Here is a 14,804-nt window from a genome sequence, read left to right on the forward strand (position 1 = left end):
CGGGATCTTGGGCACACACACACAAGTGCCTACCTTTTGGGGTACCTGTTTCTCCCTCTGAGAGAGCCAGATTCTCAAAAATGGTGTTTCTTTTTACCTTTCGTAATGAGCTTCATTACCCACTGCTCTAGCAGACTTCTTTCTCAAATGTTGACAGTCTGTCTCCGTAAACTCTGTGTTATTTGGCCCAGATGACAACCCATTTCTTCTGGTCTCATTGATTCTAGATTTTCTCTGGCTTCCCCCTGCTTCTAAGTCATTCCCTCTCTGCATTCTTACTAGTGTCTCTGATTCCTTGAAGGTGGCATTGTCTGTCGGCATCCTCTAAAATGAGCTTTGGCTGCTTTATGTCCATGTATTCACACATTGTTCGGCCACACTTAGTTCCTATTTGAAGTCACACTCATGGTTCTAACCTTTTTTTTAGTGTCTCTGATTCCTTGAAGGTGGCATTGTCTGTCGGCATCCTCTAAAATGAGCTTTGGCTGCTTTATGCCCATGTATTCACACAGTCTTCGGCCACACTTAGTTCCTACTGAAGTCACACTCATGGTTCTAACTTTTTCCCACCATCACTCAGCTACCTGCAGAATCCTCCCCTCAGTTGTGTCTTTGGTCCTGACACTTTGTCATCCTCAGCCAGTCTTCTGCATCTGCTCACAGTGACTCTAGATTCCTTTTTGCTTGCTGAGCTGGAATTTTGAGAGAAATTTTGATATTTTCTCCTTTCTCCCTTAGAACTAATTCTTCCTTTCACTCAGTCATTTTCTTGAAACGTCCATCAGATTTTGTCCTGTCTTATCCATTTATGGCATCATAAATCATATGCTTCATAGCCTGGGCATTCTCTCGTGGTGTCCTAATTGATCACCTTCTCTCTTGTCTCAAGGCTGTATTGCAGTCTCCTGCTAGACCTTTCTGAGATCCTTTGTGTTCTCTGACTTGTGCACTGTAACCCCTAACCCCTTGGCTTTCTCACCTCGATGTCTTAGTTGCTGCAACAGTCTTGCTGCTTTTAGTGATATCTGTAACAGTTGTAACACATGGAGTTCCTCAGTGGGTGACATCTCTTAGCAGGAAGGGCTCTGATACTGAGAGATGAGTGAGGTGGCTGCAGAGAAAACAGGCAGAAAGCTTTCCCCAAGTGAGCTTTCCTTTGATCATTTTCTCAGATCTCACCTGTAGCCACACGAAGGAAGCTCTTTTCCTTCTTTCTGATGTTGCCTACTTATAGGTCGTAGATTAGAGGAGTGTTACGAGAACCTAACTGCTGTTCGTGTTAGAAAACGTAATATGAATTTGAACCAGTAAGCTGATACATTTTTTCAAATTTGCCTGATGAATCATTGGGAACGACCTGATTAAGTACATATGTTTGTTCTCTTTTGTCAGTAAAAGTTTTCTTTTAATTCTTGATTATTTCTGATCAAGAAGGGATAGAGTTTAAATTGCTTAATTAGTGAAATTACAATGTGAAATTCATTACTTGCTTTATTAAGTTCTCTCTTTTGCTTCCTTTCTTAAGCCTTAATTCCAGATACTCCAGAGATCTTCAATTTGTCTGCTGACTTCTCAAACTCTACCTTGTATCTGAAGTGGAATGACAAGGGTTCTGCTTTTCCACATCACTCAAATGTCATCTGGGAAATTAAAATTCTACGTAAAGAGAGTATGGAACTTGTAAAATTAGTAAGTTTGAACAAAAGTAGATTTTTTTAATGACATTAAATAAACTGACCAACTTTTAAAAACATTTTCAAGTTGGTATGAATACATTTTTGATTAAAGAAGTAGACCAGGGATCTTCCAGAGTTCATTGAAGACCATCTGCTACTAGTGAAAAATCACTTGTCAATTATCAAAACAATGTATAACCATTATACGTAGTTTAGGAAACTAAGGGAGGAATGAATAATACATGATTCCACCACTTGAAACACAGTAAATGTTATTTATTGTATTCTCATCTATCCTTTTCTATATACATTTACATAAATGAAATGAAAGTGTACCTTTCAGTCTCTTTTTATCTTTGTAATACCATATATAAAAATAAATGTTTGCAAACACTTAGCCACATTCGTTATTGAGAAATCTTAAATTTGGGTTTACTTGAATCTGAAAATTATCCTTGCACATCTTTCTTTTCTTGCTCGTATTTTAAAATTCCTGTCTATGAGTGATTCCTTATGATATAAATTTAGTTTGCTTTTAATCCAAGGGGTAATGAGGAATAGTAATAAAAAGTTTGACAGTCGGTATGTGGAACTGTCCCCCCCCCCCCCCCCGCCCCCGCAACTCTTTTTCTCCTTAATGGATTTGTAATATGCCTAATTACAGATTTAAGAGTTAGAAGAACCTCTGATAATTTTACAACTTACTCCTAAGTATCTCAATAAGATAGTAAAGAATATAAATAGGATTATTTTGTATTTTATAGTTACTTTCTTATTTTTTGTTTTCACAATGTGTTTTATTACTGTAATGGTCATAGTTGGCATGTCACTAGTGTTTTTTTTTTTTTCCTGATACTATTCTAAAAACTATATATTCATTCTGTTTATCCTCACAACAGTCCCACGAAAGAGAGATTGGTATTGTTATCCTCATTTTACAGATAAGTCATAAAAGCTTTAAAAGATGAAGTCAGTATTGGGACCCAGGCAGTTTGGTTTCAGAGTTTATGCTATTAACCACTACAATTTTAATATTTACTTATTTATATAACTGTATATGTATGTATATTTTATTGCCAGAGGTGGTGTGTGCTCACCAGAGAGAAAGAGAGAAAGCACCCCCTGATGGGGCATAATCATGGCACATTTCCTCCTTCTTCATTCCTCCTCCTTATTGGAACTTTAGTATGCATGCACATAAGCCCAGCACATTTTTTTTTTTTTGAGAGATTTTCACTGTAGGGCGCGTGCGCTCGCCAGACAGACAGAGAGAGACAGAGACAGAAAGCGAGAAATCACCCCCCAGGGGGGATGGTCACGCCGCAATCCCTTCTCCTCCATTCTCCTCTCGGGATCTTGGGCACGCACGCACACGCACCCGGCGTGAGTTTTAAGCCACCGGGTCCAGGACGTGAACCGCGGTCGACTACGTGGGAGTCCAGCGACATAGCCATTACGCTAACTGCTGGTTCCCAGCCCAGCACATTTTTCAAGCTACCAGGGCTAGGATACAAACTTCGGCCAGCGCTGTGGGATCCCATGCCCTGACAGCTGAACCATGGGGCTGACTTGATGTCTATTTTGTAACTATATTTTAGTGTCTAAAATGCCCTCCCTTTCCTTGTCACTTATCTTATCCCAGTTGAAGCCATATTTGAAAACATGAGTTAAATCCTAACCCCATATTTTAAAGCCTGTCCTAATAACCTCAGCCTATAATGCCTTTTTTATTTTTTTTGAATTTTAAAGGCAATTGTATACTTGATCCTTGTCAAAAGGGCAATTCTTGCCTGTCTGATTTGCAGCTAGCTTTGATGTATCTTTACCATTGTTTCCTTAAAACTATTACTTACGGGGCCAAATAATACATGATTCCACCACTTGAAACACAGTAAATGTTATTTATTGTATTCTCATCTATCCTTTTCTATATACATTTACATAAATGAAATGAAAGTGTACCTTTCAGTCTCTTTTTATCTTTGTAATACCATATATAAAAATAAATGTTTGCAAACACTTAGCCACATTCGTTATTGAGAAATCTTAAATTTGGGTTTACTTGAATCTGAAAATTATCCTTGCACGTGTTTCTTTTCTTGCTCGTATTTTAAAATTCCTGTCTATGAGTGATTCCTTATGATATAAATTTAGTTTGCTTTTAATCCAAGGGGTAATGAGGAATAGTAATAAAAAGTTTGACAGTCGGTATGTGGAAATGTTCCCCACCACCACCCCCCCCCCGCAACTCTTTTTCTCCTTAATGGATTTGTAATATGCCTAATTACAGATTTAAGAGTTAGAAGAACCTCTGATAATTTTACAACTTACTCCTAAGTATCTCAATAAGATAGTAAAGAATATAAATAGGATTATTTTGTATTTTATAGTTACTTTCTTATTTTTTGTTTTCACAATGTGTTTTATTACTGTAATGGTCATAGTTGGCATGTCACTAGTGTTTTTTTTCCTTTCCTGATACTATTCTAAAAACTATATATTCATTCTGTTTATCCTCACAACAGTCCCACGAAAGAGAGATTGGTATTGTTCATTTTACAGTACAGATAAGTCATAAAAGCTTTAAAAGATGAAGTCAGTATTGGGACCCAGGCAGTTTGGTTTCAGAGTTTATGCTATTAACCACTACAATTTTAATATTTACTTATTTATATAACTGTATATGTATGTATATTTTATTGCCAGAGGTGGTGTGTGCTCACCAGAGAGAAAGAGAGAAAGCACCCCCTGATGGGGCATAATCATGGCACATTTCCTCCTTCTTCATTCCTCCTCCTTATTGGAACTTTAGTATGCATGCACATAAGCCCAGCACATTTTTTTTTTTTTGAGAGATTTTCACTGTAGGGCGCGTGCGCTCGCCAGACAGACAGAGAGAGCCAGAGAACAGCGAGAAATCACCCCCCAGGGGGGATGGTCACGCCGCAATCCCTTCTCCTCCATTCTCCTCTCGGGATCTTGGGCACGCACGCACACGCGCCCGGCGTGAGTTTTAAGCCACCGGGTCCAGGACGTGAACCGCGGTCGACTACGTGGGAGTCCAGCGACATAGCCATTACGCTAACTGCTGGTTCCCAGCCCAGCACATTTTTCAAGCTACCAGGGCTAGGATACAAACTTCGGCCAGCGCTGTGGGATCCCATGCCCTGACAGCTGAACCATGGGGCTGACTTGATGTCTATTTTGTAACTATATTTTAGTGTCTAAAATGCCCTCCCTTTCCTTGTCACTTATCTTATCCCAGTTGAAGCCATATTTGAAAACATGAGTTAAATCCTAACCCCATATTTTAAAGCCTGTCCTAATAACCTCAGCCTATAATGCCTTTTTTATTTTTTTTTGAATTTTAAAGGCAATTGTATACTTGATCCTTGTCAAAAGGGCAATTCTTGCCTGTCTGATTTGCAGCTAGCTTTGATGTATCTTTACCATTGTTTCCTTAAAACTATTACTTACGGGGCCAGCAGTTAGCATAATGGCTATGTCACTGGACCCCCCCATGTAGTCAGTTGCGGCTCGAGTCCTGGATCCAGTGGCTTAAACTCACGCCGGGCGCGTGTGCGTGCGTGTCCAAGATCCCGAGAGGGGAATGGAGGAGAAGGGATTGTGGCGTGGCCATCCCCCCGGGGGGTGATTTCTCACTCACTTTCTATCTCTCTGTATCTCTCTGTCTTTCTGGCGAGTGCATGCACTCTATAGCAAAAACCTTTCCAAAAAAACCCAAAAAACAAACTATTACTTATTGGGGCCAGCAGATGGTATAGTGGTTAAGGTGCTGGACTTCTCCATGGTTGACCATGGTTTGAATCCCGGACTTGGTTACTTGAAACTCACACAAGTCACGTGTGCGTGTGTGCCCGAAATTCCGGGAGGAGGACAGAGGAGAAGGGATTGCTACATGGCCATCCCCCCTCTTGGGAGTGATTTCTCACTTTATGTCTCTCTGGTGAGTGCATACGCCCTATAGCAAAAATCTCTCAAAAAAACAAATAAACTACTTATTAAAAATTGTATAGCATAACCTCTCATTATGGCCTAACATTTTGTATTATGGGAGGTTACCATTTACTGACGTGGGGTAACTTCTCAAAACCTCCTTTTTACTTGTTTGTAGAGCGGCAATAATATTTACTCTGTGATCCAAAAAGTAAATGCTATGAAATCTGTAAAGCTGCCAAACAAGCGTTAGTTGTCATGACTTCCTTTGGGAACTAGATGAGTTTTTTTTAAAGCTAGTTTAAGAATACTAAATATTCTTTGAAATATGGACATAATGAAGCATAAATGAAAAGGGTTATAATTGAAAGATCTTGTAACTCATTGCTGAAAAATTGCAAGTTAGTAGCTCTGTACGTTAGAGAAAATATTTGTATGGGACATAAAGCAAGAATCAAAGAAAATAGAGAAAAGGAGGGAAATGGTGTAGGTCAGTTGTGACATCTTTGTTCATAATAATGTTATTAATATCAGTGTTAAAGTCAGGGTTTTTATAACTAGTAATTTTGTAACATAATGCTGCCATTTTTTGATAGATTAAAGATGAAAAATAACGTCATCAGGGTTTCATTGATAAGGCATTGATTGTTTTTTTGTTTTGTTTTGTTTTGCTATAGCCTGTGTGTGTGGCCTCAGAAGCTGAGTACTATACAGACCAGACAGGGATCAATATGCCAGAGTTGTATAGCACCCCCCCCCACACACACACACACACACACTCTCTCTCTTTCTCTCTCTCACATGCTTTTCTCTCTCTGGAAGCAACCAATTTCAAACCTTTTAGCTGATTTTTGTGTGTTTTCCTACATTTATTTTTTTCAAATAACATGATTATATTGTTGTTTTTTAATTCCCCCCCAGTTTTGAGCAATATTTTATTAACTTCTGACCATGGGAGGTAAGAATTTAGGCCTCCCTCTTCCCTCAGTGCATGCAGGTGCATATGTATTTGCATGTGTATTTTCATACAATTTCCTATCATCTAATATAGTTCTATGATAACTTTTGATAGAGCAGTACCTTTTGTTATGGTTGTATAAACACTGTTCACAATTTCTGTCGTATAGCTTGTATTATCTTGTTTTTTATTTGTTTGTTTGTTTTGTCTTTAACTTATTTCTCCCATGGGCAAGAGAGACACTCACACAGAGAAAGAGAGGAACAACTCCAATAGAGTTCTCATACAGAGATTCTCCCCAGACTCAGCCAGCTCTGGGCCATGGAAACACACATGTCTAGCACACTCAGGGAAGTCTCCATATGCTAATAACTCAGAACCTTCCTACATGATCAACCTCACGGAGTGTCATGTTTTATACTATGCTGCTCTGGCCCCTTGGTTTTTAAACTTTATTTCTCTACTTCATTAATTTAGATCTAAATTTACCCTTGATTGTGTAAATCTCCTCAAAATAATAAAATACACGTCAGTTGTACCTTTAAATAAATTTTGATCTGGATTTTCCAACTGACTTGTCCACTTTTTTTATGTAAGAGTTCACAGAGCCACGGAAAATAATTTGTATGGCTCAGAGTTTGATAAGTAGCTGAGGCTGCTTATGACCAGAGGTATCTCAGGGGCTCCAGTAGCCTCAGTCCCTATCAAACAACTCTCTATTTGAAGGGATTAATAGGAATACCCGTAACTCATTCAAGATAGGCCTTAGTGTCTTTCAGCACAATTGTTAGGAAACTGTGATTCCAGGAGGTTTGTGTAATTATCAAATGGATTTCTTACACTTTTTTTGTGTGTGATGGGTCCTCTTTTCCCCAAATCTCATCTTTCTTCTATTTTCTTCATTTTGGTGGCTTATCTACTATTGTAGATACTCTTTGCTGTCAATAATAGCTAGCATGCAAATAGAATTATTGTTTTGATTTGTCAAAATATTTAAAAACTACCAATTATAAATATTGAGGAGATGTAGAACAGATGGGACGTTCACACATTACTCATGGATACATAAAATGCCACTAGACAAGTTCATTGAGACACAACATTTCTGAAAATATCTGTATTCTATACTCATGTGTAATAGTTTACCTGAGTATAGAATTATAGGTTGGGAAATTTTCTGAAGATTTGGAAGACATTGTTCCATTGTTTCTTTTTGTAGATCTATTTCCTCCTATTATGTCAGACACTTATTGGGCTCTCTTAGTCACACAACACATGTCAGCTTAGGTAGTTTTTTCTTGTTTCATTTACTTGTTTTTTCTCTCTTCCATTTTCTCTTTTCCTTTTAGAACTTCTGCTTTTCAGAAATCGAATTTGCCAGACTGGTCCTTTAACTGTCTTACCTTTCTTCTCTTCCCTCTGTCTTGTGTTTGATTTTTTTCTTAACTTATGGATGTGATACTTTTTCTTATCTGTGAGAATATCAATGCGCTAACCTTTCTCTCTATACACCCTGTTTCTTCAAGTTGCTTTTTTGCTTTATTCTGATTTTTGGTTTTCATGTTAGATTTTTTCCCCTACATTTTCTGGTCATCCTGATTGCTGTTCCTATTTAATTGAGGAGCTCTTTTAAAAAATCTGATTGGAACTTTGGTTTGCCAAATGGGACTTACTGTCTGGGGACTTCCCTATTAGGGTGATTAGGATGGGCTATTTGGCAAACTTATAATACTATTTTTGGTATTTTTACCTTGACCTGTTTATATGCTTCAGAAAAAGTTTATTTAGACTTCTGTCTGGACAATATGAATCTGGCTTTCAGTATCTTGACTGAATAAAAGAAGAAGGTTCCCTCAGCCTTCAGAATGGAATAGATTAGCAGTCTTCTGTTTGTGGAATGGTATTTCCATTCTCAACTCTTCCTGAACTCCTTTAATCCAGAGGTATTCTATTTTACTTTTCTGTAACATAAATCTCCATTCTTCTGCCAGAGTGAACAGGAATCATCCTTTAATAGTACAGTATGTCAGGGGATCTGGATTTCTAGCATAATCATCTAGCAGCTTTCAAGCAATTTTTCTGTTTGAGTCCACCTTCAGTCCGCATTTCCAGGAGAACCTGGTATGGCCACTCACTGAGCTCTTTGTCGTTTCTATGATAGAAGCCAGGTGGTTTCCTGACTTTTCCATTGTAGGCTTATGATTCATCTTTCTCAGGTCCTAGTAAGCTAACCAATATGCATCTGCCTTTCAGCTTCCCAAATCTTCATGGTGGTACTGTCTCCTATTTTTTTGTGTGTATGTCTATGCTTTCTTTAAAAAAAAATCCTGCTTATCTTGTTTTAGAGGGATTTCAGGAGTGAAAGAGAAGGTAATACATTTGTGTAATCTCTTGCCTTAGCTGGAGATCCCAGGATATCTTTTATCTTCCTTATTTGATTAAAATTTTGTCTATTTCTCACAGTTGAGATTAATATTTTATATTACTGTAAGCTATATATTAAGAAAGTTTAAAATATAGAATGTTAACTGAGAAACAAATCCAGTCTAAAACCATTTATTTTGTTGAAATACTGTCCTTCTTTTTGATTTCAACTCTTGGGGGACTGAACGTATTTAAGTATTCTTTTCTCAGTGAAAAATGGAGATCATTTGGGCAATGGTATATTTTCCTTCATGCTGTAATAGATGTTTTGATGACTGTCAGTATCTTACATGATTCTATGGTAGGTCCACAATTGGAGAAAAGGACATACCTGAATAATGACTATTGCTACTCTGACTCTCCTGTTATACCTTTTGGATAACTGAGATAGTTTCACAAAAGGACAAACTTTAAACTTACTTAGCTGATAACTGTATATAGTCTACTGTGTTTTGTTTCGTTATTAACCTTAAGGAGAGAGAACTTGGAAATGTAACTCGTATCTGTGTTCATTTTTAGGTCACCCTCAATACAGCTCTGAGTGATGAAGACACAGTGCATCACTGGAGTTGGGTTTCAGACATGCCCTTGGAGTGTGTCACTCACTATGTAGGAATTAGGTGCTACGTCGATGACCTTCATTTCTCTGGTCACAAAGAGTGGAGTGACTGGAGCCCATTGAAGAACATTTCTTGTAAGATTATATTTAAAGAATTTTTGTTTCAAATGAGTTAGATTGGCCTTACTTAAGAGTAAGGTTTAGTTTAAGATTTCAGTGTTCTAGTTCCCAGTTGGGTGCATAAAGGGTCTCCAGGGGAGGTTCCAGCCTGGCCATACTGGAGGTTTTGATTTAAGAAGTCTGAAATGGGCTTCAAAAATTTGCATTTTCTTTTTTTCACTTAAAAAATTTTTCTGGGAACCAGCAGTTAGCGTAATGGCTATGTCACTGGACTCCCATGTAGTCAACTGAGGTTCGCGTCCCAGACCCGGTGGCTTAAAACTCATGCCAGGCGCATGTGCGTGCGTTCCCAAGATCCCGAGAGGAGAATGGAGGAGAAGGGATTGCGGCGTGGCCATCCCCTCTGGGGGGTGATTTCTCGCTTTCTGTCTCTCTGTCTCTCTCTGTCTGTCTGGCAAGGGCATGCGCCCTATAGCGAAAACCTCTCCAAAAAAAAAAATTTTTTTTTTTTCTTGAGGGTAAGTGCATTCACCAGAGAGTGGGAGAAAGCAAAAGTGAGAGAGAGAAAAGGAGAAAGCACCCCCCAGAGGGGATGGCCACGCCACAATCCCTTCTTTTCCAGTCTCTTCTCAGGATTTTGAGCATGCATAAACACATGTCTGGTGTGTTTTTCAAGCTGTTGGGTCCAGGACTTGAACTGTACAGTTGGCTCTGTGTGAGCCAGCCACCTTAACCACCACTCTATCACTGGCCCTCAAGAATCTGCATTTTTAAAGACCTTTCTGAGTGATTAGATAAATATACAGTTTGAAAATTACTACAATGAGCACTGGAGAAGAATTAAAAATTATATATAAGCATTAATGAAATCAAACCTATGTACTTTTTAAAAATTATGGTTTCTGGTTTCTGGCTTACAGAACAGACTCCTAGGGGTCACAGAGTTATTTCAGAGAACATGGGAATCTGCAGGTGTGTCCCTAATCGTCTTTATATTAAATATAACTCATGCAAGTAGAATGTTAGCAATATGGGAGAGAGTCAGGAAAACTGCTGACAGTAAAATGAGGTCCTGAAAAAGATCTGCAATTATTGTAGATGGACCACTCTAAGTGGCAGTGTGGAGAAACGGGTCAGAGGAAGGAAGCAGTAGAGTAGTTAAATAAATAAGGATGATCTGTTGTAGTTGAGCAAAAGACCATGAAGGCATGAACAAGGACACTTTGGTTTAGAAATGAAAAGGGAAATGGTGTGAAGACACTGAGGAGACAGGATTAGACAGGTAACTTGAGTGCATTTGGTGAGGGAGAGAGCCAAAATGACTATTAGTGTAGGCAGCCAGGTAGAGCTGGTGGTTATGTGCACAAACAGAAAATACTGAAAGACTTAGGTGAGGAACAGAAACTTCATTTTGAAAATGTTGAGCTTGAGACCCTTTTGAAGTGTCTGGGCCTCAATGCTCATGGGCAGTTGGAAATGTGAATCTGGCATTCAGGTTAGAAGCTGGAACTGGATATGTATACTTGAGAATCATCAGTACATGATGTGAATTGTGCTAAGTCCTGAAGGTTAACATAACTTAGGGAAAGGGGAATGGAGACCAAGGATTACACCCCTTAGATGAGTGTTTGTCTGAGGGTAGAGTGGAAGAAATAGAGGCCAATAAACAGGGTTAGGAGTGGACCAGGGAAGTACAGTGTTAATAGAACCCAAGAGGGGAGGGAGTTTTGAAAGGGAGGCTTTAGGGAACATACCAGATACTGTGGAATTCAAAAGGAAAGATTACTGAGAAGTGGCTATTGGATGGAACCTTTAGGCCAGTGAGCCATTCTAGAAGTGAGCCATTCTTATTCTAGAATGAGCCATTTTTATTCTAGAATGGCTCACTGAGGTAGAAGCTGTATTACAGAACATTAAATAGTCAGGGAGTAGAAAGGAGAATAAAGGTCATTTAATGGTAGGCTATTTTGGAGTGGGCAAAAAGTATGACTTTAGCTTTCAGAGTTGGGATTAAAGAAAAATTGTTTTTTTAGTATGTAAAGTATTTGTGTATATCTTGTGCTTTTTTAAGGATGTAGAGTACTTGAATATATATGTAGGCTAATGGAAAGTAGGAAATCTGCCTTAGATATATAGAATAATTTCAAAGAAATGAAATTACTTAATGAGTAATTTTTGTGGGGAATGTGGATTATTTGCATATGTATATAAGCCTATTGAATTTGAACCCGAAGACTTAGACATTACCTATGATCTTAAACACACCCTTCTCCCCACCATCACCCCTTCAGAAGTAAATAAAATCATACATACTTTCATTTTATTTGTCCTGTCTTGCTCTTTTAAAGCCTGGGAGACATCCCTTATCTTTTGGTTATCATTATTGCCAAGTAACTAACTAGTATGTTTTGTATATTTTGGGCTATTTTAAAAATAATTTTCTGAAAACTAGATCTTATTATGGAGACTGTTAGATGAAAAAGACTTCCAAAATATTTATAATTCTTTTTTTTTTCCTCCCCTAGGGACTCCTGATTCTCAAACTAAGGTTTTTCCTCAAGATAAAGTGATACTTGTAGGCTCAGATATAACATTTTGTTGTGTGAGTCAAGAAAAAGTGTTATCAGCCCAAATTGGCCAAACAAGTTGTCCCCTTATCCATCTTGATGGGGAAAATGTTGCTATCAAGATTCATAACATTTCTGTTTCTGAAAATAGTGGAACAAATGTGGTTTTTACAACAGAAGAAAACATATTTGGAACAGTTATTTTTGTAGGATGTGAGTATATATTTGTAAAAAGAGTTTGTATTAACCTCTTTTCATCCTTCTTGAAAGTCTTGATTCTATTATTTGGAGTGATTCCATTTCTTTCTTTGTTTTTAAATACAAATAATATACAAAAGCATTAGAATTTTAGTTGTTTTAAAATGAGTCCTTTGCTGATTGTCTATGTTCTATGTATCTTACAGTTTTTACAGTAAGATTTGAAACATCTAGCTGCTGATGTTTAGTTTATATTCTTAGTTGTCAGCTTTGTTGAGACCTGGGTAATTATTCCTTAATTGTTTCAGAATTACTTTGTATATATTAATTCCCCACCTAATTAAATCATACTTTTTTAAGTGCCCAAATGAAAGAAATTGTATTGCTTTAACATAGGTCTTTCACTAGCATAGTAGATCCTCTCTGAATTTTAAATGATGCATTTGAGGAGAATAGGATAATAGAAGGACATGGGTGAGAACTCTTACCCTCCCATTGTCTTCTATATATAAAGTATGCTTGATCATTTAGGGGTATAGCTTTACCAATGTGATCACTCTCACAGTACAAAATTCCTTGATATTTTCTAACATTTTTTTTATGAGTGTGTGCCCTGCCTTTATGGCTCATGTTAAATGTCCTGCCTGCATTCTGAACTCAAAGGTTCCGAGTTTGGTCTAAGGATCTCATGAATAAAGCATGTGGGATGGATTGAATGGATTATACAATACATATATTTTCTAATTGTTTAGTGATTTTTCTTCTGCCTTTTTTTTCTATTATTTTCAACTGTAGTCTAGATCAGCCACTCTCAGTCTCTTTTTTCCTCCTACTGTAACTTCTGATAAATCACATTCAGATGTTGATTTACTCCCAAAGGAATACCAGGGTCAGGCACACCTCTTAGCTGGATGTCTGTAACCTGACTCTTTTTGTATTCCCAGTAATGCATGTTAGGATTCAAGTAAAAGGGAAGTTATTTTCTAATTTAAATTTCAGAAAATTATACTCTTTCCTAATGGAATTTTAGGAAATTATTACACTTGAAATATTTCCTATGTGTAGTAAAGTTGTGGATTAAGTTATACCAAAAAGTGAACCATCCAGCTAAAAGTATAAAAGAAAAAAAATTTTTAAGTTTTAAAGATGAGAATATGGACTATTTTGAGCTCCATTATTTCAGACAGTGATATTCTTTTATCATAGTACCAGAACAAACCTGTATAAATAATAATTTAACCTTCATTTTTAACATTTGAAGATTGAAATATTGTTTAATATTTGTCAACTCAGACAGATAACATTTCCCTTCAGCAAGAGTGGTAACAAGAGTGGTAGCCCTCCAGAAAGAGCTCTTAAGAAACTTATAAAATCAGATTATGGTATGTTATGACTTGACAATCTTATTTTCTTTCCCTTACATATATATATCCTGTTAACCTATGACTTGCTGAAAAGAATTTAGAATCAGTTTGTTAGTTTCCTCACACACAACATGCACACATACCTAGTAAAACTTACTGGAATTTTGATTGGTGTGAAATTAGGTGTATAGTTCAATTTAGGAGAATTTTCATCCTTATATTTGGTTGTCAGAAAAATCATGATGTATTTTTCTATGAAAAAAATGTGACATGACTTTTCCGACAACCTATTAGTATTGAGTGTTGCAAACCATGAACATGGTATATCCCCCTTTTTACTTAGGTGTTTGATTTTACTTAGTGATATAAACTCTTGCATATTTTTTGGTAAATTTATTTCTAGTTACTTAATTATTTCTGGTGCAATTAAGAACAACTTTGCTTTTTAAGTTTGATTTTCTATTTGCTGGTCTATAAAACTATAATTGATTTACATATCAGTTTTACCTAGTTTCAGTTAATTCTTTTGTAAATTAATTTCTTTGAAAAGAAAAATCAGTATGTTGTATTTCTAATGTTATCCTTGTATTTTCCATAGTCCTATCTTGTCTTCTGTTTCCTTCTTTGTCACTTTTGTTATTTTAAGTACTTCAACTTAACATATATAAATACTAAAATAATCAGCATTTTAAGTAGATTCTAAATTTTTGGTATGTGATTTTAATAAAATGACTGCAAGTCTTGACTTGAGAATTCAAAATAGTTTTCAAAATAAATATATCAGTGTTTACAAATTTAGTGTTTAATTTTAACAATTTAAAAAACTGAAATAATAGTTTGGATAAATATAACAGTAGAAAATAACAGTTTCTATATATGTTTGGCTAAATATGATCACAGAAATAACCATTTCTATAAGTAGTATCAGACCACAGCATTTTCATTAATCATTTTGAAGGTTTCTCTCTTTCTTACACACAC

At 36.8% G+C, this 14,804-nt stretch overlaps 1 protein-coding gene across 3 annotated transcripts in view; it reads left to right on the forward strand.

Moving 5' to 3' along the window:
• Window positions 1-14,804, forward strand: part of LIFR (LIF receptor subunit alpha) — an 86,756-nt gene that overhangs the window by 36,801 nt on the left and 35,151 nt on the right. For all 3 annotated transcript variants that reach the window (XM_027774875.1, XM_006156306.3, XM_006156307.3), the window contains exons 5-7: window positions 1,526-1,689; window positions 9,535-9,709; window positions 12,220-12,474. In XM_027774875.1, coding sequence (XP_027630676.1) covers window positions 1,526-1,689; window positions 9,535-9,709; window positions 12,220-12,474 — 594 coding nt within the window. The remainder of the gene's footprint in view (window positions 1-1,525; window positions 1,690-9,534; window positions 9,710-12,219; window positions 12,475-14,804) is intronic.

Source organism: Tupaia chinensis, unplaced genomic scaffold (assembly GCF_000334495.1).
Source record: "Tupaia chinensis unplaced genomic scaffold, TupChi_1.0 Scaffold000489_1, whole genome shotgun sequence".
NCBI lineage: Eukaryota > Metazoa > Chordata > Mammalia > Scandentia > Tupaiidae > Tupaia > Tupaia belangeri.